Source organism: Malus sylvestris, chromosome 17 (genome assembly GCF_916048215.2).
Source record: "Malus sylvestris chromosome 17, drMalSylv7.2, whole genome shotgun sequence".
Classification (NCBI taxonomy): domain Eukaryota; kingdom Viridiplantae; phylum Streptophyta; class Magnoliopsida; order Rosales; family Rosaceae; genus Malus; species Malus sylvestris.
Window position 1 is genome coordinate 28,281,924 of NC_062276.1, and position 25,187 is coordinate 28,307,110.

Consider the following 25,187-nt stretch of genomic DNA (forward strand, 5'->3'; position numbering starts at 1 on the left):
CATGTTTGCTAGTCTACCTTGCCACGAAGCACAGAGGTTGACACACAGGGACTTTCCAATTATCCAGCAATGGTACTGTTCCTTTACCCTCTCTTCGATTTTTAAGAAAGTAGTCATGTTGGGAGTCTGGCTCTCGAGATTCGGAGGACGGTGCCTCTTCGATTTTGGAGCAAGCAATCTTATTGGGAGTGTTTTCTCGAATGTGAGTAAAGGTTGGGCATGTTTGCTAGTCTACCTTGCCACGAAGCACAGAGGTTGACACACAGGGACTTTCCAATTATCCAGCAGTGGTACTGTTCCTTTACCCTTGTGGGTAATAATATGGTAGCTAGACCTTCAAAATTTATGGGTCTAAACTTTGTTAGTGCTGTTTCTTTGCTATTCTTTTACCCTTCTTGGTCAGAGCGATGTAGTGGGAGCTGCAAGCTTCACGTGCTCAACTTTGGCAGAGAACTTTGGCAAAGTTATCTGTGGTACCCATGAGCTATTGTTGCGTGTGGGAAGTGGGTGATTGAACAGTAAGATTCATGTGTTTTCTACTTCCCCAGAAGTCTTTGACAGAATGCCCATAATTTCCGCAAAACTGAGTGTGCGTGTGACAGGTGCTGACAAGGCTGGAAAAGGCTGGAAAAGTAGGTGCCTCTTCGATTTCTGAGATCGGCCCTCGTGGTCTCTGGGGAGCCCAGCTTTTGAGAAAGCGAGCGCCTCTTCGATTTTTGAGATCGGCCTTCGTGGTCTTTGAGCAGCCCAACTTTTGAGAAAGCAAACGCCTCTTCGATTTCTGAGATCAACCCTCGTGATCTCTAAGCAGCCCAGCTTTTGAGAAAGCAAACGCCTCTTCGATTTCTGAGCAGGCGCCTCTTCGATTTCTGAAGCTTCGTCGAGTGCAGATTTTTATAGGGGCTGGCATTAAGTTCCAAAGCACACTTGAATCTCCACCAGTAGAAGCTTCATTCTTGCACTTCTAAGATCTTGATTTGTCCGACCTCTTCTCTCTTCAACACCTTTAAAAATGTCTAGCCCCTCCGACCGTCGTTTTGACTTGAACCTTGTTGAAGAGGCAGCCCCGCCTTCTCCAGACAACATATGGCGCCCATCCTTCGTCTCCCCTACTGGTCCTCTTACCGTTGGGGATTCCGTGATGAAGAATGATATGACCGCTGCGGTGGTGGCCAGGAACCTTCTCACTCCCAAAGATAACAGACTACTTTCCAAACGGTCTGATGAGTTAGCTGTTAAGGATTCGCTGGCTCTCAGTGTTCAGTGTGCAGGTTCTGTGTCTAATATGGCCCAACGCCTATTTGCTCGAACCCGCCAAGTTGAATCATTGGCGGCTGAAGTGATGAGTCTCAAACAGGAGATTAGAGGGCTCAAGCATGAGAATAAACAGTTGCACCGGCTCGCACATGACTATGCTACAAACATGAAGAGGAAGCTTGACCAGATGAAGGAAACTGATGGTCAGGTTTTACTTGATCATCAGAGATTTGTGGGTTTGTTCCAAAGGCATTTATTGCCTTCGTCTTCTGGGGCTGTACCGCGTAATGAAGCTCCAAATGATCAACCTCTGATGCCTCCTCCTTCTAGGGTTCTGTCCAGTACTGAGGCTCCAAATAATCCCCCTCCGGTGCCTTCTCTTTCTGGGGCTCTACCGACTGCTGAGACTTCTCCTAAGCAACCTTTGTGAAGGCTCCCTCTTGTGTGCTTATTTTGACTCATGTATATGTACATATTTGTAGCTTATCGGGGATATCAATAAATAAGCTTTCCTTCATTTCAACGTATTGTGTTAAATACACCAAAGCCTTCTTCGCTAAGTTCTTTGAATTTTCTTTTGTTAAAGCTTGTATGTTGAAGCTTTCTGAGTGGAGCGTGTAGGTTGGGGTAGTGTTCCCTTAATTTCCCGAGTGAGGAAAACTTCTCGGTTGGAGACTTGGAAAATCCAAGTCACTGAGTGGGATCGGCTATATGAATCTTAGAACGCCATTGTGCTCGATCCTGTGTCATGTCCTTCGTTAGATCCAAGTACTCTAAGTCTTTTCTTAGAGTCTCTTCCAAAGTTTTCCTAGGTCTTCCTCTACCCCTTCGGCCCTGAACCTCTGTCCCATAGTCGCATCTTCTAATCGGAACGTCAGTAGGCCTTCTTTGCACATGTCCAAACCACCGTAACCGATTTTCTCTCATCTTTCCTTCAATTTCGGCTACTCCTACTTTACCCCGGATATCCTCATTCCTAATCTTATCCTTTCTCGTGTGCCCACACATCCAACGAAGCATCCTCATCTCCGCTACACCCATTTTGTGTACGTGTTGATGTTTCACCGCCCAACATTCTGTGCCATACAGCATCGCCGGCCTTATTGCCGTCCTATAAAATTTTCCCTTGAGCTTCAGTGGCATACGGCGGTCACACAACACGCCGGATGCACTCTTCCACTTCATCCATCCAGCTTGTATTCTATGGTTGAGATCTCCATCTAATTCTCCGTTCTTTTGCAAGATAGATCCTAGGTAACGAAAACGGTCGCTCTTTGGTATTTCTTGATCTCCGATCCTCACCCCTAACTCGTTTTGGCCTCCATTTGCACTGAACTTGCACTCCATATATTCTGTCTTTGATCGGCTTAGGCGAAGACCTTTAGATTCCAACACTTCTCTCCAAAGGTTAAGCTTTGCATTTACCCCTTCCTGAGTTTCATCTATCAACACTATATCGTCTGCGAAAAGCATACACCAAGGAATATCATCTTGAATATGTCGTGTTAACTCATCCATTACCAACGCAAAAAGGTAAGGACTTAAGGATGAGCCTTGATGTAATCCTACAGTTATGGGAAAGCTTTCGGTTTGTCCTTCATGAGTTCTTACGGCAGTCTTTGCTCCTTCATACATATCCTTTATAGCTTGGATATATGCTACTCGTACTCCTTTCTTCTCTAAAATCCTCCAAAGAATGTCTCTTGGGACCCTATCATACGCTTTTTCCAAATCTATAAAGACCATGTGTAAATCCTTTTTCCCATCTCTATATCTTTCCATCAATCTTCGTAAGAGATAGATTGCCTCCATGGTTGAGCGCCCTGGCATGAACCCGAATTGGTTGTCCGAAACCCGTGTCTCTTGCCTCAATCTATGCTCAATGACTCTCTCCCAGAGCTTCATTGTATGACTCATTAGCTTAATACCCCTATAGTTCATGCAATTTTGTACGTCGCCCTTATTCTTGTAGATAGGCACCAAAGTGCTCATTCGCCACTCATTTGGCATCTTCTTCGTTTTCAAAATCCTATTGAAAAGGTCAGTGAGCCATGTTATACCTGTCTCTCCCAAAAGTTTCCACACTTCGATTGGTATATCGTCTGGGCCTATTGCTTTTTTATGCTTCATCTTCTTCAAAGCTACAACCACTTCTTCCTTCCGGATTCGACGATAAAAAGAGTAGTTTCTACACTCTTCTGAGTTACTCAACTCCCCTAAAGAAGCACTCATTTCATGTCCTTCATTGAAAAGATTATGAAAATAACCTCTCCATCTGTCTTTAACCGCGTTCTCTGTAGCAAGAACCTTTCCATCCTCATCCTTGATGCGCAGCAAACATTTTTAAACAGGAAAAAAAAAATGGACCCTTGTACCCGGACCGAACCGGTCCGTTTCAACCGGGCCGGGTAAGGTCCGGTTCCTAATTTCAGAATTGTAATGCCCGCCCCGGCCCGCCCCGTCTCCTTTAATTCCGGGTCCGGTCCGGTCCCTTCAAAAATGGGCCCGGCCCGGCCCGTGCCCAGCCCTAGACCTGGGTCAATTGCCCAAATATATATATTTCATTTTTTTTTTTTTGTAAAGTAAAAAGAAAAGTTTAAATGGTCTACATGACGATTGTTAAATGGATTGATCTTAACCTTGGGCCAGCGTCAACATAAGCCAGACCCAACAGCAATTGTCCTGCAGTGTGCTCGTTTCAATTGACTCTTAGTTCAACTCAGAAGCGCATAGAGTGGTCAAATATGAAATATTTCATGCTCTATGATTTCATGCTATGGCAAATTTGGAAACACTGTGGATCGGTCCATTTATATTATGAATTAATGATTATGATGGGTCCATTTCAAATAGGACTAACAATCTATTAACCCGATGTGCCCACTTCACATTATTTTTTAAATATTCAACCGTCTATTGGTCTTTTATAAAGCAAGAATGGTGGAGGGGGAATCAAAGTTAGAAGCTTTGGGAACTTAGGTGCAAGAGGAAGTCTCTTTTATTTTCAAGTCTCATTTTATTTCCTCATAAAAATTGTTAGTCCAACGAGAAATCATTTACCAATTTAGAAATATGATATTCTTCAAATTCTTTGGCCAAATAGGCGTCTCAATGATTTTTCATCTGGCTAATTTAAACAAAAATAAAAAAGAGTAATGTTAAGGAAGTTAAACTTTTGTATTATTAGTTTACCACATGATGCGTTAAATGATGCATATAACTAACATGAGATAAACTTATTAAATAACATAGTATCTACACATCACTTGCAATCCAGTTGTACAACAATGTGCAAAATGTGATTTTCTCTAACATTTTATAAAGAAAATTTACAATGAGGTGTGCTATTCACACACCTCTTTGAACTTCATACACACCCATGTAATTTGCGACCTTCGGATCCACTGAATTTAGAAAATCAAAGGACATAAATTAACAAAAGATGTATTAAAAGTAAAAATATGTGTATGAATAGCTATCCCATTTACAATTTATTATTTTTCTTATAGCCACCCTATTTACAATTTCTGATTTTTATTCCTCCTTTTGTATTTTTTTTTCCCCCATTTTTGCTTCAGAAATTCCTCTTATTTTTGGTCAGACTGTTCTTTAGAATTCATGATGATAGAGGCTTTGAGGTCATGATTTCTAAGGTCTTATCCAAGCTTTTGTGTCAGTTGCATCACGCTTGCACTTTATGCATTGTAGGTTTATACTTTCTTAAAAAGACTTCTAGCTTTGCACACGGTTAGCACTTTTCCAACTCGTACGACAAGAAAAGAAAAGAAGACAGATACATTTTTTCGTTCTTCGATTTGAATATTTTATTTTAGTGATAAGATTCAAGCATTATAAAGTCTCGTTTGGTAACTATAACTATACTAACTATTTTACTCGGATAAAATAAATAACTATTAGATAGTACTGACTAAATTAGTTCGACGTTTGGTGCTGTGTCAGATTAATCTGTGCATCAAATAATATGTCGGACCATAGTCGACCCCAACCATATGTTGAATAGACCAGATAATTAAGTGGGTGCTTATTTAGTACACAAGTGCACCAAATAATTGCTCCTGTATTATTTATCATATCCGATGCTTTATACGGCATGTCAAATGAGGCCTAAGATTGTTGATTTGCTCATCCTTTGTGGTTCCATATATACCGCACCTGCAAATGCATGATACACAGGCACCCTGAAGGTGGTTGTAAGTTTTTGCTCTGGAAGAAGCCTCAACTTATGACAACCATGGGGTTATGCACGAAATATGAGTCATAATTGCAAAACATCATGCATGATTTTTTTTAACAGATGAGATTGCATTATATATCAGGCTCGAAATTTGTCAGCGGAGTTCATGTAATTAGGAGAAATTTTTAGTTGTGACGGGAATACGGATAATACATTACTTGTTTTTATGTAAATGGTAGAAAATTTTAATTTTTAAGTTATTAACATTTTAACACATATATCCTACTATTTATATGAGGATACGTGGTGTACCTGATGTGACAATCACACTAAAAAATCTTTCCACAATTAGAGGTAAAGTAATCCAAAAGATTTTCCCCCGGTGTGTCTAAGTCTGTCGATGTTCGGTGCACGACCGATACACGAATCATCACTTTGTTGTTGGCTTTCTTCATGAAGCATACCCACATCTAAAGCAACTTGGGTGTTGTGTGCCTCTCTTTCTCCATTCTTTTTCACGACGCCTCCGCCTTTGTTCTTTCATTTTCTTGCCCAACTCTCTTCAACAACTTGTTAAAGTAAGACATTGAAGATAACACTAATTTTATGAAAATTGAGGCTCTCTCTATTGAGAGTATCAATCCCACGTTAAGAAAAGATGAGATCTTGCATGTGCTTATAAAAACTATTTCTCATATTGTCAATTGATTTTATGGTGGAACATTAACTTCTTCATGGTATTAAAGCAGGTTGTTCCATGTGTGACGTCCAAGGCTTGAAAATTTGCCACACATAAGGTGACGTGTTGAGAGTATCATGCATCAAGAAAAGATGAGATCTTACATGTGCTTATAAGTAATTGAGTTACTCCGCATATTGTAAGTTGATATTATGGTGAAATCTTAACTTCTTCACTCTCTAACAACTTGGTAAAGTAAGATATTGAAGATAACACTAATTTTATGAAAACTGAGAGCTTAGGGGCATGGAAAGGACAAAGATGATTAGTGTGAGTTGACGAAATTGGTATCCTGACATTTATGGGCAATTCAGAGATGAGGCTGAAGATAACATAAAGAGATGTTGCACAATGTGAGCAACCAAAATCCATGGACACGTTACGGAATGGGAGCAACAGAACTGTACTCGAAAACCTTAACAAGATTTATTATAGATATGGACAAGTGACAGACATGGCTTTCGTGTCATGTTTATTGTGTTCATTTCGTAACATACTCAATATTTTAATGGGTTTTGTTATGTAATACTTGTTAAAATGAACGATAATATGACCCGACTTAAACTTGAGCCGTTAATATTAACGGGTATTATGACAAGATTCATTAAAGAAAATATATTTTACTTCCATACATAAACAAACAAAAAATTTACTACTAGATTTGTATCCATATAACTTATTATTGCATAAATATTACTTCAAAACATAAAAACACATTTGTCTTTCAAGTATTACATAACCCAAAATAAGAACCTAATGAAAAAAGTTTAGTACATTACTACAAAATATCTTTTAAATGCTTTTTTTCAAGGTTATGGAGCTTTTCTCAAAAGTTAGAACCTTGCCAATGAGACTCAAAACTTGCACGTTGTGTTTTTTTACCACAAAACCCTTCGATTTTCATCAATTACCGAACGAAATGATATTGGAACTTTAGCTTGATATATTATCTTCAAGGGTTATATTGATGATGTTTTAATGTATTCCACATTAGCACTATCTTTCACATAAACTAAGCATAGAAAAACCAAACGTTATAAACCATTCAAATTATGAATAGTTTACCAAAAATAATTATGAAAAGAAATAAAACAATAGCATTATATTATATGAAAGATATATATTATAGTGTACCATGGATGGTGTCGAATTTCGGAGTTGATCCGTTCACAAAAGTTGTAAAACTTGCATTACAAGTGATTGTATATATATATTTTTTTTTTTTTTTTTACATTTTTCATACTTCTACATAAATTATTATGAATTTTTATTACTAGTGCACTCAAACAAAAAACACTATTCATGAGGGTTTTGAAAATCTAAATGATGATGTAACCATCTTAAGCGTAGAGGATGCAATCACAAGCGTTTTTATATATTTTTTTTCTTCATCTTTTTCACACTCGTACATTAATTATTATGAATTTTTATTTATTTTGAACTCCCTCTAAAAACAATGTTCATGAGGGTTTGTATGGTTTTAAAAATTCAAACAACGACGTACCACTCAAAGTGTACAAGATGCGATTGCGAGTGTCTGCAATTTTTTTTCACATTTTTTACACTCGTAAATTAATTATTATGAATTTTTAATGTGCTTTTGTATTTTTAAATTGCTTTGTTACATTTAAAGTGCTGGAATTTTCAATCTCACTTATGTGAGATTAAATACTAGGGAACTTTAACAAAAAAACACCCGGTACTGTTCACTTTAACGAAAAACCATATTTTTACACTAAAAAGTCAATCATGGTACTATTCACTTTACCCTTTATTTTGTCTTTATCATTAAAACTCAAAGTTTTGAAACCATTTTCATTAGTTTTCCTTAAATACTATGGGTATTATATTAACTAGTAAGTTTTTTTAGTAATATAAATTATCAAACTAATTTTCTTAACCGTTGAAACGAGTTACCCACAGGTAAATTTGTTAAGAATGGATTCTTAACAGATGACTTAATAACAATCCTGATTAATTAACGTGTTGATCCAAAACTTATTATATTGGGTTTTTTCGTGTCGAATTATCAAATCATAAAAGAAATTGTGAAGTCTAAAATGACATAATCTCACAACCTATTCTAAATTAATTTCAATCATTGTTAAACAATTGAATCATCCACCAAAAATGGTGAAATGTTACGACGGCCATGTGACAAATCTGGGGAGTGCAAAATGCATATAACGTACAGATGAAGTGGAGCAGAAGGAAGCACGTCTGTAGTTTCTTTTAGTTGTGAGAATACATCTTTTTGTGGTAGAACTCTTGCAAAATAAAGATAGTAAAGTAAAGGAACTAGAAAAGTTGTTAGATATCATTGTCAAAACCTTGAAAAGGTGTGCGCGAAAGAGGTGGCCTCGACAGTCACCTCTCTATCAAACCATGACTCTAATCATAGATTCATAGCTAATTACCTAAAACTCTTATAATTGCATGTGCATGACAAGTTACTCCTAAATAGTAAGAGAGATAGAGAGTTAGGACTACTCCAAGCATGAACAAGAATTTCCCTTAAAACGTTTTTTTTTTTTTTTTATAGTTTATTGACTAAACAAACATTTGTTTTGATTGATATTTTTGCATAAATAATTTTTACATAAAGATTTACAATATTAACAGTTTCGGTTATGAGCATGAAGTTTTTTTAATCAATCACGAAGTGTTTTGAGGAGAAATTTTAGTAACCAAACATTGTTATAAAGGAGTTGAGTTTGGTTGGGACCTGCTATTGTTATACGGGAAGAGATCCCATCCGGATCTCTCTCACCAAATCCTAAGGATCCAGAGATCTTGACTTTTGAAATTTGATTCAACGGCTACAATTATTATAACTTTTAGAGAGCTCCTTGTTTGTAGCCATTGAATTAAATTTTAAGGGTTCGGATCTCTTAATTCTTAGGATTTGGTGGGAGAGATCCGGATGGGATCTCTTCCCTTGTTATACTGGTTTGTGCCTGTGGGGGTGAGATTTCTAATATCCTCCTTTACACATTCATCCACACCTCTCTCTCTCTCTCTCTCTCTCTCTCTCTCTGTGGACCAAGCTAGGACTAGGAGTCACCGCCCTCTCTTTCCTACATCTCAAAATCTCATATTCCAGTTTCAATTTGCAGAAATTTGTTTTTCTACTTTAGACCCCTAAGTTCTGCTGTGATTCTCTTTATTATTTCCCTTTTTCTTGATGGGTATATTATATAATTTATACCCAATAAATACTAGCTACAACTTGGGTAGTTGCTTAAATTTTCCATTTTAATTCATTTTCTGTTTTCTTTCTCTTTAAATTCGGTGGTTCTGTGGCCACAGAAAAACTCACCCACCAATAGTCTCTCTGCACACCCGTCATCAGTGTATCATTAATTGGATACACCACTTCAGCCGTGCACACAAGAATCTCTCCTTTTTATGGACCAAGAAGTTAGTTACCTTATCTATAAACCTGTAGGATCAAAAGTGGTGTAAAATTTCTGTGCCTGCAGCCTGTGAAGTGTGGATTTTTGTAGCGTCTATTGGGGTTTGGAATCTGGTCTGGTGAGTTTTCGGGATTAGCAGCAGCAGCAGCAGAAGCAGATAGTGTTAGAATTGTGACGGCAACGGCCACACTCAACCAAAACAATTAGCAGAAAATAATACCAAAAAAAAAAAAGGAGAGAATAATATGGGAATGGAGGGTTGTGGGGGAGAGATTGTAGAAGTCCAAGGCGGCCACATTGTTCGATCCACCGGACGCAAAGACCGTCACAGCAAGATTTACACCGCCAAAGGCCCCAGAGACCGCCGTGTCCGGTTGTCCGCCCACACTGCCATCCAATTCTATGATGTTCAAGACCGCCTCGGATATGATAGACCCAGTAAAGCCGTGGACTGGCTCATCAAGAAGGCCAAATCTTCCATTGACAAGCTCGTTGAGCTTCCACCTTGGCATCCTATCACTACTAGTAACCATGCTGCCGAAGCTGATGATCCGTTTCGATCATCAAATCCAAATCCAAATGGACCAAATCCAAATGATATGGTAATTGCCGCAGCTGAGCAGCAATCAGAGTCCTCCACCAGCTACAACTTTAACTTTGAGCTCCAAAGGCAAAGGCAATCAGACAACGATTCGAACTTCAACATTCCGCCATCTCTAGACTCAGACAACATAGCTGACACCATGAAGTCCTTCTTCCCCACAAACACTAGTAGCAACGCCGCCGCTGCTTCCTCCGTTGACGATTTCCGTAGTTACCCAACCGATCCCCATCTAATTTCAGCAACTACCCAAGACCTTGGCCTCTCTCTCCACTCTTTCCAAGACCAAGGCCTAAACATTCATCACAATCACACTCACACTCAGCAGTCCTCTCAAGCCCTTTTCGCCGCCGCAGTGGGAACTGGATTTGACTCCTCCAGTTATCAGAGAATGGTGGCATGGAGCAATGAAAACAGAGGACTTGATGGGGGCTTTGTATTCAACTCACACTCTCACTCATATTCTCAGCCTCAGCCTCACAATCATGGGGGTGATGGGAATCATGGGAGTACCCTTCAGTCCAGTTTTACGCCATCAGTTTCCACACGCGCTTGGCAGCAGCAGCACTCTTCAATCTTTGGCACCCGCTTCGGCACCTCTGACGGCACCTCGCCTGTCTTCTGCATTCAAGGTGAGGAGGCTGAGAATGGTACTATTTCAGATCGACCGTCTTCCACTTCCTCTCTCAATTCAACCCGCCAGCTTTGACATCATCCATCTTCATTTTCTACTAGGTAAGCCATTCCTTTGAGTTTCCAAAATTTGACATTCAGTTTAGCTTTTTGTTTCAGTTACCAAACGAGTTTTCAGTTTTATCAAACGGCCCCTTATCAAATTCAAACTGTTGGCTGGATTATTCATACAGTTTCTGTTTGCTACTTTAATTAGTTACTAAGCATGTTCGCAGAAAAGTAATAACATCACATTGTTTTTCATTTTTGTGTAGATTTTGCAGATTCTACGTAGTTAAGAAAGATTAAGTCCAACTGAATGGTCTGCCGAGGAAAAGCAAAGAAAAGAACAGTAACTGGTTTGAGTTTCAAACATTCTTTTCTTCTTTGTTTATTTAGGTGGGGCAGATTCGTTTGGCTCAGTTTTTTTTATTTATATTATGTTTTCGAATACTTGTGGTAACCGTGACACATGGTTAACGAGGATGTTTCCGTACGTCATGGTTATGTTACTGCTTATGATCCTGTAGAAATTCCCTTTTACTTTAATTTGGTTCAACTGTTCTATAACAGCAAAGTTGTTTCGTTCTTTTCTCGGTTTTTTTCCACATCAAGGGAAGCACTAGTTAGTCAATGGCTTGCTTCATCCTCATCTGTTGTGGAAACTGGAAACAAGCTTCCTTCCACAACCAACCTAAGTACAATTTATGTATGTAATACGTATTCATCTACGTACATACATGGAGTATTTGATTTTTGTAATCTTTCAATGAATTATTAGCACTTGAACCTTCACGTACGAGTCCCTCGAGAAATACTTGAACCTCCTCGAGTTTGCTCGATCCCCATCAAACTGTTGAAATTCCAACACTAACAAACAGGGACTGCAGTTCTTAACACTAAATTTGTAGTTAGATATGCATGCTCAAATTTCCCTTGAATGATCGATCTATAACACATTGCTTTCCTATTCTCAGCCTATTAATTTAATCCTTTACAAATACCATCGGGGTTTGTTAGATCCAGTTCAATTTACCTTCTATATGACAAATGGCTGAAGTACTCAGCGCAAACGAACGAAGAACAAAGTGTACGATGACACCGATGACTATCTTGGACTAGTAATAACAATTTCTATTTTCCTTTTTTATGACAATTTATCTCGCCTGCTTTTTATTTATTTTTTACATGGGTGGATCCTTTGCCATAAGTATATGCTTGTAAATGTTTTCATCTTTTGTTTTCAGCAAGAAAATGCTTGTAATATGTTACTGTCCAAACGGAATTAAATGAAAAAAAGGTGATAGCATTTTCAAAAAGCACATAACAGAATCGAAACTTTATTTGTTGGAGAATCAACTCAGTTCAGCACTCAACTAAAAGAATCCAATTTTGCTAAACACATTTTATGGTCAGAATTTTAGTCCAACCTTGAATTTCAATCTCATTTTGTTAGAGCAACCTACAAGTGGTGGATTGTTTTCGTGGATACAGACTTTGTCTATAAGCACTGCATCTTGGGTTCGAATACTCCCTCCTTCAGAAAATTAAGATAAATTTAATGTAAGTTATTACGTAGTTTGTCAAAATTTAGAGCAACCCAATTTTTTTCTGTGGAAAAAGGAAAGAATAATCAAAGAACACAATGTTTTATACACGGTTCGACAAAGAGGCCTACGTATTCTTATTCATAAGAACAACTTGAGAGCTCCCACAAATTTATATGAGTATAGGTACAACGGCTAGCTAGCATATGCTACCTAATTTAATGTAAACAACTTCTAAGAGACGTCGCGCCAGCTTCCAAGGAGACTCCACACCTCTCATCTTTCCAGTAATATCCAACCGAGAAATAAACACTTCAGTAATTTCAACTCTCCCTATAAAACTGAAGCGAAGATGTCATTCGAGCCAAGCTTGGATAATATTTCTTGAAGTCTATTTGACAGCAAACCTTTGGTGAAAACATCAGCAGGGTTTTCATTTCATTGGTTGCAAACCGAGCAGTAACATTCCGTTTTTTGCTCTTCCAAGTTACTAAATTTCCTCCAACGAAAGTCCAATATCCGGTTGTTGATTTTCTATCAACTTTACATCCAGCCCAACTTGCATTAGTATATCCAACAATTTGGGTGTGATTATTCTTCTTCATTAAAACCCCTCTTCCTGGAGATCCCTTTAAATATTGAAAGGTTTTGATACACTGCTTGCATATGGCTTGTTCTTGATTGACCATGCTCACTGCATAACTGCTATTAGGTCGTGTTAGTGAAACAAATCAACCAAGTGACCATTCTTTGGTACTGCCCAAGCCAATATCAGATAATAAGTCTCCATCCAACCCAAGCTTCTTACTGCCATCAGTTGGAACTGGTCCTGAGCCAAGCTTCCCAGTTTCTTGTAGTAGGTCTAGCACTTATTTTCTTTGATTCAGAAATAAACCCTTGTTTGATAAGTAATCTCAATTCCAGGAAAGTATTTCAGAAACTCCAAATCTTTAATACAAAACTTCTTGTGTTGAAAGTACTTGAGATGTTCGATCAACATATATCCCACTAATTGACCCAAAAAAAACATTTATCCCACTATTGTACATGAAACTTTTCTCTTAACAACGAAGAATCAACATTACTCCTTTTGAACCCTATATTTATGAGTGTTTAAGTAAGTTGTATGAGTGTTTAATTAAGTTGTGCATACCAAGCTCATGGTTACTGCTTGAGGTCGTAAAGAACCTTGTTTAACTTGCAAATCACACCTTCTAGAAATTCTTGTGGATATGTCCAGGCGGGAGATTCTTGTAAACCTCCCCAAAAATTCACTTTTAACATCCATTTAAAATAGTGGCCGATTGTGATTGACACCAATAGACAACATGAACATGATCCCAAGTCTCTACATTTAACATCGGTGCATTTCAAGAATTTAACAAAATGTTAACCATTGGATTAATCTAATGACTTGTATCAATCCATGTAAGCAAAATTGTGTTGCACCATTTGCAAAATATCCTATTAACTAACGAAATAGTCCGTGGGGCATCATTATGCTAAAAATAATTAAGGGTGATTTTGTGAAAAATCAATAAAAAGTTACAATATTGACAATAGATCAACAATATTATGTTAATTATAAATAGGTTAATTATGTATTGTAATATTTAAATGCATTTAAAATAAACAAAAATTACAAAATCTACCACTACAGCTGACACCCACTTCAACTAACACTCCCTTTCTTATAGTTTTATATTTGGAATAAGTCAATATGGATCAAACATTGCAATACAGTGTCTGTTTCTTGATTTTGTTTTTTTTACATTTGGATTCATACACTGCGTTGCAACATCCATTTACTGGTTTTGTTTTTTCCATCACTCACATGCCTCCTACATGTTCCTTTGTACATTTGGATTCAGACACTGCTCCGTGTCCTGGTTTTGTTTTTCACTTTTGGATTCAAACACTGCGTTGCAGTGTCCGTTTCCTGGTTTTATTTTTTCCATCACTCACACATCTCCAATAATTCACAACTCAGTGACTCTTGATTTTTACATTTAGATTCAGACATTGTAATGCAGTGTCTGTTTCCTAGCTCTATTTTTTTTAATTTAGATTCAGACACTATAATGCAGTGTCTGTTTCCTGATTTTGTTTTATTTATATTTTTACATTTAGATTCAGACGTTGCAATGCAGTGTCTGTTTCCTGGTTCTGTTTTTTACATTTTGATTCAGGCATTGCAATGCAATGTTCGTTTTCTGGTTCTTTTTTTTTCAGTTGAATAGACTCCTCCATGTAAACGAAGGGCGAGAGAGTGATAGGATATACATGTTCTAACTATTTATAGGATTTAGATCATCTCATGATCAATTTTATAGGAATAGAAACGCAACGGCCAAAGCCTCTTCCCCCACCTCTTTTCGCCCTCAACTCCTATTTATCCTTTGCACCCCCACACCCCTCCATTATTAACAAACTCCAAATTCGATTGCAAGTCATATGTGCTCGAAGTCTAATTTATTTGTTCACTATCCCTTATTATTTTAGCTTTTTATTTGTCATCTCTTTCTTTTTCATCATCTTTGAGATTTCTCTCTCCATAATTATGAAAAAAGATCTCTGCAACCAAAAGACATTGGTTTGCACGACCCCTCTCTTTGTTGTTTCGTTAACATCATCTAAGATTTTAAAGTCAAGGGACTTGCAATTGAGGGATGTGGTAGTGGTGAGGCTGATTTGGAGAGGGTAATGACACACCTCAACCCTGAATGTCCACTTGGACACCGAATCAAGTTGTGTTGGCCGACACCTGGAGGGTGACGAAGTCATAAAGTGTAGTGTAGTAGAAAATGGATGTGAATAAATTTTAAACCTAAAAGTGCCTAATCAAAAGAGTGCGCTGGTGAGTGGGATTGAACCCTTTTCACACGTAATGTCAAAGCATAAAACAGTATAGTAAATAGGATAAGGGTTATACCACTGAAGATAACCATCTCCTGAGATTTGCCAGAATCCTTGTTTACACATAAGCACAACTATTATACCTGTAGGGGCGAAAAACAAAGTTTAGTGGGTCAGAAAATAACGTTTTGTAAAAGCCTTTTAAAAAGCATTATAACCCCTCGCCGTAAAACCAATTATAGTTTCCAAAAATATACGTACTATGTATAATAAGAAAATACTTGTCGTGGCCTGCAAGGTCTCAAGAAATCAATAAGGCATAGCTATTGTAAATAAGCACAAGGTGACCAATATCACATAATCTCGAAATAGTAAACACATTATAACGAATGCTCATTAACCTATGCTGACACACGAGTTCGTACAGATAATTTCTGAAACGAACAGGACTAGGTGTAATCAATGGGCTCTAGTACGACGATCACGTGAAGGTTGGCACCGAAGTGCGAGCACATACGAGTCGGAATTGCCTAGTGCAATCTATACAACAAGACTGGCACCTACTTGGATCCAAGGTGAATGAATGGTGCGGATATGAACATATACGTGAAGGACTGGCCCTGTCCCTGGCTCTAGGGTGAGTACTAACATCGAGGTGCAACAATGATGAACAGGTAGCATAAATATATTCATGCCATAACAATTCAATAATTCTAGTCAACAAGGTAACTTACCTACGCATCCAGTATGATTATTTTAGATTTTCACAACAGCACAACAGTTCTTGTAACATTAATTAATCATAGCTATAAAATATAATAATGGTATCTCACACATACCTATGGACCTTTAGGATTCAGAATAATTTCCTAAATTTCGTCATTTCGCTACTTCATGTAACTTTAGTCTAAGCAAGGCGTACATAGTAAATTCTTTTCAAAGTATAATTGGAAACTATCAAGTATGCAAATACTTATAAAAAGAAATGACCCACTCACAGATACTTGTGAAGTCACATCCGTTCAAGCTAGGAAGCTAAAATCTCCGATAGTAATTGCACTTAAGCACATAAAGGGTCAAATTAATAAAACTCTATCCAAACGAATGAATTTGGGAAAACGGATGTCGGAAACGGGTGCGGGACGTCGAAATTAGCCTAGGGGGTCTCAGATGAAAACCCAAAAAAGCCAACCTAAAAAGTCAATGGTCAACTTTGACGGTCAAAGTCAACGGTCAGCGTTGACCGGGTCGGTATACGGGTATAGGGTTTGGGTTGGACTGAGTTGGGCCTAAATGGGTTTGGGCTTGGTTGGGTCCTGGGCTTTGGCCTGCTAAGGTTTTGTGCTTGGGTCATCTGGGCTTAAGCCCAAGTTCACACAACCCAAAAGCCTGAGACCGAAAGGGTTTTGGGTCAAGGCCTTAGGCTTGAAAGCCTGACCCAATTGTTTTGGGTTTCAGAAAGAAAAATAATTAAATAAAAATAAAACTAGATAGGTTGGGTTTTAAGGATAACGGGCCTAAGGCCCGGGTTTGGCACCACCCGAAGGGCTTGTCTCTAGGGTTTGGGCTCGAAGGCCCCTTTCTTCACCAGGGAATAAGGTTGGAGCTTGGGAAGCTCCCATCGTGTTGATCATCAACCCAAGAACTCGATTTCATTACCAAATCGAAGAGTGGGACAAAAGAAAGAGTCTCTTACCTGAAGCTCGTTGTGAGACAGCTGGATTCGACCAAATGTTGAATCGAAAAACCTGAGGTTCGCTGGGACATTGCCGGGTTCTCCTGAGCTTCACAGAGGAGGAGGAAGGAAATTATTCACACCGATGATGATGGTGGCGTTGAGATGTCACTGGGGTGTCCTTGAGGGTGTACCGGTGTGTGGGTGTGAGAGGGCTCAGAAAAAATGAGGTCTGAAAGTGAAAAGGAAAATACTTGGGATAGAGAGACGAGAGAGAAGTGAGAGTGACAGAGAGATGAGAGTGATAGAGAGCTAAGGGAAAAGTAGGACACGCGGCTAAATGGGAGAGGGGACCAGCAAGGATGGGTCCCACGAACATAGATAAAATGTACAATATTTAAAATATCCTTTAAGCTGCGTAGTTTCATAAAATTTTCGTTTTATCTCCAAACTGAAATCCGTTCACGCCTACACGTTCATACTGTCAAGCACTACGAGGAAACGCTAAAAGAATATGTCATACATGTCTCTAACCAAAGGTCAACGAGAGTCAAAAACCTTGCCTCTAAGGGCATTTTTGTCCAATCATGTTTTTGAAATTTATAAAATTGTAAATGTAAGGACGGGTTGTCATAATAAGGTGAGGGACCTGTAATTTGTGGTTGTGGCAGTGTTGGGGCTGATTTTGAGGTGGGGTTGAATTTAATTTGGAATTTGGGGAGTTGGTGGTTCGAGGTTGATAGCTTCGAAGTAGAAAGAGAATAGTTGAGGTGAAAAGAGGAAGGATAAGAGATTTTGGTCATTGGATTTGTATCAATGGATGAGATACATCAGTCTGGAGGATCTCCACAAAATTGATCTGAAGATGATCTAAATCCATATTTATAATAGCAAGCCCATATGGCATTTAGAGAGAGAGAGAGAGAGAGAGAGAGAGAGAGAGAGAGAGTGATATAATAGTCAAATTCTAACTATTTATAATGACATAAAGCCTATGTGGTATTCATCATTGACATATGCCTAATTAATAAAAATAAAAATATATCATTGATTAAGTCCAAAACAAAAATATGTCATTGATATAGGGCAATAGTAAAAATTTTATTGACTTTTGGCTAAATTACCTAATAATTAAATAATATGGTGAACTTATACCAACGAAAATTTCATTGAGTAAAATTATAGTGCACGACGGCACATCAGTCGGCCAATCAGGTATAAAATTAAAAAATAGTTAAAATAATAAGGCTTCTTAAATTTACCATTCAAGAAGCCTTATATTATCCTGGATTTGGAAGAACATTATTGAGCTTTAAGGATATTCGAGATAACAGTTATCATGTCGAAACCACAAAAGAGAATGGAGTGGATTATCTTTGCATAACTTCCTATGAACATGGACAAAAGCGTATTCTAGAGAAGATGAAATGTCTGCCGAATGGGTTGTACTCGATGGCCATTCGAGTCGTTGAAGTACATAGCGTGGCTGGCCCTACCTTTGTGGGTTCACCATCCTAATTATCTAGGGATGTCAATAGTTTGGTTTTGGGATGGAAATGCTATATCCATCTCCATAACCAACAAAATTAACATTCATAATCACAAATTAACCATTGGGGATTATCCATAACATACCCATCAGGTAACAGATTCCTCATCGGTTATAAGTTACATCCATCTTCATCAATACCAAAAATATATATTCGTTTAATTGGCACATTATAAGATTGCATTAACTCACCTTTTTCTTCTTATACTATGAGTTTGTCTCACTGGGTGTAGCCAGGTTTTAGTGAAACTATCTTTCTTTTATGCACCCCTATTGGTAGACTCATGATTACAACCACTGTGTTTGCTGAGATCTAAGGACAACAAACCATCATCTCCTAATCATGAAGACTTGAAGCAACTACTTCTTAGGTTATGAATGTGATTGTGTAAAAGTAGGTATCTTAATAGGATTTGGAGATCAAATCCGTATGAGCTTTGTATTACTTGTAAGGCAAAAAAGCTCATTATGATTGGTATAAATAAAGGCATAATACCAGGGAGCGAAACACAATTTTTACAAACACCTGAGCCCTTCTCCATCTCTCTCTGTGCATCCTTCTCTCTCTTACTCACTTTTATAATTAGTTTAACAACAACAGAAAATCGTTATCAAACGATAACAATCTACTATGTTGATTTGAATATTAATTATCCAACTAGTTCAATGGCGTACATCGCATGCAAATATGCACAAAGTCAAATATGAACGAAGAATTAAATATTAAAGTCTTATTAATTGAGGAATTAGAAGAATGAGCACCATTTAACGCACTAAAGTCCCAATTGTTGACATAGAAAACTTCACCAAGTTGATGTCGACACTATCGTATAAATATTCAACTTAATAGTTAATATATGGGCAATATTTCTTCATAATAAAACACGGAGTTGGTCCACGATTTAGATCATTTGCAGGCCACCGAATCCAACTATATTAGGGTTTGAAAATAAAGGGAAAGCCAATATTCTAGCTTTCCAAGTTCCCAACACTGTCTGCCGCTAAAATATTATAAAGATAAGAAATATGGTGGTCACTTAAAAAAAAAATGGTTGACCTTATAAATTTGAATATATGGTACAAATTACAATACATTATAAGAAATGCTAATGTGACTGTCTCACAAGTAAGGTTCTTTGTCATTACATGTTTTTGGCACAAACTTTATGATGTTAACACGAAATTTCACATTTAACTGTGAGATGACAGAGAATCTATAGAGAGTTCTCCCTTAAAAATCCTCTTAGCATTTCGCATACACTGTTTCAATTAATTTTTTGCCATCTTCAGTCAACCTTCACCCTGTCCGTGTGTTTATATTTTTTTTTTTCTCAAGGGGCAAAGAACAAAGTTCAAATTGAAATAAAATGGATTTAAAAATGATTTAGCATTACAAAATAGATTAGTGCCCTTCACCCATTCATTTTTATTTTTCACACACTGTTTTAGTTTTAGACCATCGAATTAAATGAATTGAAAAATATCACTAACAAGAATATGTGACAGATTAAAATAAGTGAATAGCATTATCCCACAAAATATCATGGATAAATTGAATGAAGTGCTCGCTCCGTATGTACTCGAGCTCGAACTCATCGCCATGCTGTTCAGATTACTTTAAGTTAGAATAAAGCTTGTAATAACTAATAAGTGCATGTATATTGACATTCACGTGTTATGGAATATTCATGCGTGCATCACGTAGTAGGATCACCTCAATCTCCACAACAAATGGATAGTAATCTTGGATTAAAAAAAAAAAGGTAATGTTAGAGATATTAAATTTATAAATTAAATGATGTGTCACCAATAGGAATGAACATGTTTATCAATGCTTAAATATTAAACCAATTCCAAAAATTAGTCTCTAAATTTAATCTTCTTAACATTATCCTTAAAAAAATGGGAACTTTAACGAAAAACATCTGGTACTGTTCACTTTAACGAAAAACCACATTTTTACACTAAAAAGTCAATCCTTGTACTATTCACTTTACCCTTTATTTTGTCCTTATCATTAAAACTCAAAGTTTTCAAGCCTTTTTCATTAGTTTTTCTTAAAAAAATGGATGGTAATTAGAGAATTAACCAATCTTCTAAACTCATTTTGTGTGTAGACTATATATGGTTTCTTTTATTGATTGACATGTATTAATAAACTTAACACTCATTAACTTTGTTGTCATAAACTTAACACTTATCAATCAATCATAGTCCCAATACAAAATGGAGGAGAAGATTTGATCCCATAGTCCCAAGGTAATTAATTTCTAAACAAACTGATGTTCTCTCCCACACATAAACAAATAGATTTTCCTACCTTTTTTGTACGAAGGTGACAAACGAATATATGAAAAATCATAAAAGTTGAATTTCCAAAGAGAAACTAATATAGAAAGAAAGAAATAAGTCAACAGTCAACAGTCGACGTTTTAAAAAATTAGGAGCAGTTATATTTGGTTTGTTTTGTTTCAATACCCATTTCTCAACTCACAAGTTCAAACCGAAACCAAAACCAAGCAGAAGTTCTCCGACTCTGACTCTAAGCTTAAAAACACAAAATTAACTTTTGCGATCGGCTTCTCTTCTCGCTCACAAATCCATCCGGACTCTGGAGGAGGAGAAGTAGGGATTATGTCTTTCTTGTCTCCTACAATTCCGATGCGCCTCCTCGAGGATGACGAGGCCGATCTGTCATTCTTCCCTCACAAAAACTCAAACAACTTGAACAGCAAGATCATGGTCATATCCATCATTTCATTATCCATCGTTGTTTTGCTAGTAATCTTGCTTCATACCTACGCAAGGTGTGTCCTCCGACGCCAGGCGCTTCGCCGAGCGTCCATACGTCGTCATTTGGGGTCAACCATGGCTCATGTCCACTCCGTTGAGCTGCCCAAAATTGGACTCGAGCCCTCCGTCATTGCCGCCTTGCCCATGTTCGTGTTCAGACGTGCGGAGGGCCGAGATGGCGGGGATGACAACGCAATAGAGTGCGCTGTGTGTTTGAGCATGTTAGAGAATGAAGAAATGGCACGGTTGCTTCCAAATTGCAAGCACAGTTTCCATGCAGAGTGCATCGACAAGTGGCTGATTTCCCATACTACCTGCCCCATTTGCCGGACAGAGGCGAAGCCGTGTCTGCATCTCGAGCCACGAGAGGGTCCCGCAGCCGGGATGCCAACGGCTCCGCCGTTAGAGCATGTGAACTCTGTGTTGTCATCATCATGTATGGAAGGGACATCAGATGGTGCTCAATCCAGCTCAGCTGGTACTAAAGTGAATGCTTCATCGGTTTCCAGGTTGAGTTCTTTCAGAAGAATGATTAGTAGGGACAGATCTTCAAGACGTATTCAATCTTGCGGACAAGAGGATGGTATAGAAGATTTAGAGAGGCAGTGAAGATTGAATCAGTTATGGGTAATATATTACATAATTTTGCAATTAATACTTTGGTTTATTGTTAAATTTTTTTTATGTTGATTATTAATATCATGTTAGTGTTCTTATTGCTATAGACGATTATAAACATACTTTGGTTTTTTTTTTTTTTTTGGTTAAATAAACATACTTTGGTTGAACTCAATAATTTGGTTCTGGTTATGTGTTCCGAAGTTTCTGTGCAAGTTTAACATGGTCTGACGAAGACTTAATCGTGGTTTGCTGGCCTAATCTAAACATTGGTTAGATATGACAATTGCAACTATTAAAGCACTCTCGAGCTCCAAAATAAAATTGAGGCAGAATTTTAAAAAGAGAAATGCTCAGAAGATTTTTTGAAAGTGTAACTGTTTATAGACTTTTTACCATTTATTTTTTGCACAATGTTTTATAATGTTGACACGTGAATTATATCAAAAACATGAAGTGACTCACTTTTAAAAGAATATCCTTAACATTTCTCTTTTAAAAAAAAAAAAGTTTAACAAAAAACTCGCGATATTCTTCACTTTAATGAAAAACTACATTTTTACACTAAAAAGTCAAATCTGGTACTATTCATTTTACCCTTTATTTTGTCTTTATCATTAAAACTCAAAATTTTCAAGCATTTTCATTAGTTTTCCTTAAAAAAAAAAAAACAATTCCAATCATACTCTCTATCCACCCGGCCAAGGGTTTGCTATCCCGACTTCCCCTTCTCTTTTGTGTCTCTTTCCTAATTTTTTTGACATGTCCTTCAACTTAACTTCAATTTTAATTAACATCTTTGTTTTTCATAAATTAAATAAAAAATATGAAAAATAAAATTTACAAAAAGTAGCAGTGAAAATAACTCCGGACAACCACACCACCCATCACCGTCGTCGATCCTTTCACCATTCGCGAAACTTCATTGCCATTCTATCTCTCTGAGCCCTTTCTCTCTCTTCAAATTATGTAGAACAATTACTGTTAAGTAATTGAAATCTGAAACGACCGATATCTAAAACGATGTAAATGCCAAGATCTGAAATGACAGAAAGAGAGGAAAATGCAATACAACATCGCTATGCTTCGCTGACGAGGAAGGTATTAACCAAATAACTTTGGATTAGATTGAGTTTGTTGAAAAACAGTTAGAGTTAGTTAAAAGGGTAAAAGTGTAAATCTGCTCATCATAGTTTCTATATAAGCTTTGTTTAGAGACTTAAAGCAGAATCATGTAAAAACAAAACTTTCTATTATCCATTGAATACAGAAACGTCTCTCTCTCTTCCTCTTACTACTTGTTCTTCGATTTCTTCATTCTCAAGGTTTCATTGATTCTTTAGTGTTATTATGGTATCATCGCGGGCATTGGCTCACTGCCATTGTCGATCCTAGGTCTTCCGCTGCTACTATACACAATCGAAGAGTCAATGGGGATTTCGCCGAATTCGAGTTCTGGAGATTTGGGGTTTTCATCAAAAACTGCGATTCAGGTGATATTGTGTTTTTCTACTAAGTAATTGGGTTTCAGTCCTGATTAGAAGTTCAAGATTTTAGAATGTTGTGTGTTTGATTACGATTTCTTTTATTTGATTACTATAGGAGTTTCAATATCTCTTGATGCATAAGAAAGTTTCAGTCTTTCTTGATTACTACAGGAGTTTCAATCTCTCTTGATTCATAAGAAAGTTTCAGTATTTCTTGATTACTGCGGGAGTTTCAGTCTCTCCATCAATTCATTTTGTAGAACAATTGGGTGTTTTGTAGATTCTTGAACGATTCTGTTTGTTGCATTGAAAAATCATGACTAATCCTAGTGTGAAGGTTGAAAATCTGCTGGGAATGATTACTATAAAATTGAAGGAAGATAATTTTGTGAAATGGGCATTTCAGTTTAAGTCCGTGTTGAAAGGTCATAAATTGTTTAGGCATTTTGATGGTACTATTGTGTGTCCACCAAAATGTGTCATTCATACTGAGAGATGTGTTACTTCTGAACTTACTGATGCTTATGTTGATTGGGAATCCACAGATATGGCATTGTTGAGTCTTTTATTAGCTACTTTGTCTGATGAGGCTATTGACTATGTTCTTGGTTGTGTAACTGCGTGTGAGGCTTGGTCAAATCTTGTGGATCATTTTGCTTCAGTGTCTAAATCTAGAGTCAACCATCTAAAGACTGAATTGTATTGCATACAATTCATAAAGGATGAGATTCAATTGATAGATATTTATTAAGGTTGAAAAATATAAGGGAACGGTTAACTGGTGTTGGAGAACTAATTTCTGATAATGATGTGATAATTGCTGTGTTAGCTGGGTTACCAAAAGAATATGCCACAATTCGAACAGTAATATTAGCTAGAGAGTCTTCTATTTCTTTGAAAGAATTTAGGGCTTTGTTGCTTGGGGCTGAAAAAGAAATTGAAGGAGAATCAAGTGGTGTGTCTCATAATCTTTCTACCTTATATGTTCAAGGGTCTCAGCCAACTCAGGGTGATTCATCAGCTTCGGGTTCTAATCCTACAGGGCATAGCCATTTACCAGCAACAATTGGGGGTGTTCTTACTTCTTGTCAATACCCTTATTCTGCTGATCCTTATATGCAACAATATTCATCACCATTTGTCCTCCCACAGCAATACCCACAACCCTTAATACCTCAATAGTTTCCTGCTCCAGTTCACCCTTCTATTCCTTATGGTTTTGGATATATGGGCAATGCTCCAAATTCTGGCCCAAAACCTCCATTTATGCAAAAGCCAAATTATAAGGGTAATTCTGGTTATAAGTCTAACACTGATTTCAAAGGTAAGGGAATACTGAGAACAGGTCCACTACAGTAATTGAATGTCAGATTTGCAACAAAAGAAGACATACTGCAGTTAATTGTTTTCACAGAAATGGTCATGGTGAAGTACTGGGTTTCAAATGGAGTGTCAGATTTGTGGGAGACGTGGTCACTCAGCACTTGAATGTTATCACAGGGGGAACTATGTTTTCCAGGGTCAACAACCACCTTCCACTTTAACAGCAATGGCAACACAGCAAACAGAACAGCATATTCCTCAGGATGCATGGATTGTTGATACTGGTGCATTTCACCATATCACTGCTGATGTCAACACATTGAGTCAAGTCACACCATTCCAAGGTTCTGATACAATCACAATTGGCAATGGGACAGGTTTATCTATTGCAAATACGGGTGCAACTACAATTAAAACCAACTCTCATAACCTTGTTCTTAACAATGTTTTACATGTACC

The 25,187-nt window shown here is 37.5% G+C and overlaps 3 protein-coding genes across 3 annotated transcripts; 2 read left to right on the plus strand and 1 right to left on the minus strand.

Annotated features, from left to right (window-relative positions):
* Positions 1-9,164: 9,164 nt before the first annotated feature.
* Positions 9,165-11,470, plus strand: LOC126610367 (transcription factor TCP4-like). The gene is made up of 2 exons (XM_050278427.1): positions 9,165-10,943; positions 11,156-11,470. The coding sequence occupies exon 1, from the start codon at positions 9,853-9,855 to the stop codon at positions 10,915-10,917; it is 1,065 nt and encodes a 354-aa protein (XP_050134384.1). The 5' UTR covers positions 9,165-9,852; the 3' UTR covers positions 10,918-10,943; positions 11,156-11,470.
* A 1,205-nt stretch (positions 11,471-12,675) lies between these two features.
* LOC126610372 (uncharacterized) lies at positions 12,676-17,091 on the minus strand. Its single transcript, XM_050278431.1, has 3 exons — positions 16,980-17,091; positions 15,360-15,426; positions 12,676-13,129 (listed from the first exon to the last, which is right to left on the minus strand). Exons 2-3 carry the CDS (start codon positions 15,407-15,409, stop codon positions 12,751-12,753), a joined length of 429 nt encoding a protein of 142 aa, XP_050134388.1. The 5' UTR covers positions 15,410-15,426; positions 16,980-17,091; the 3' UTR covers positions 12,676-12,750.
* A 3,915-nt stretch (positions 17,092-21,006) lies between these two features.
* Positions 21,007-22,054, plus strand: LOC126610370 (E3 ubiquitin-protein ligase ATL41-like). Its single transcript, XM_050278429.1, has one exon. It carries the CDS (start codon positions 21,142-21,144, stop codon positions 21,907-21,909), a length of 768 nt encoding a protein of 255 aa, XP_050134386.1. The 5' UTR covers positions 21,007-21,141; the 3' UTR covers positions 21,910-22,054.
* The last annotated feature ends 3,133 nt before the right edge of the window (positions 22,055-25,187 follow it).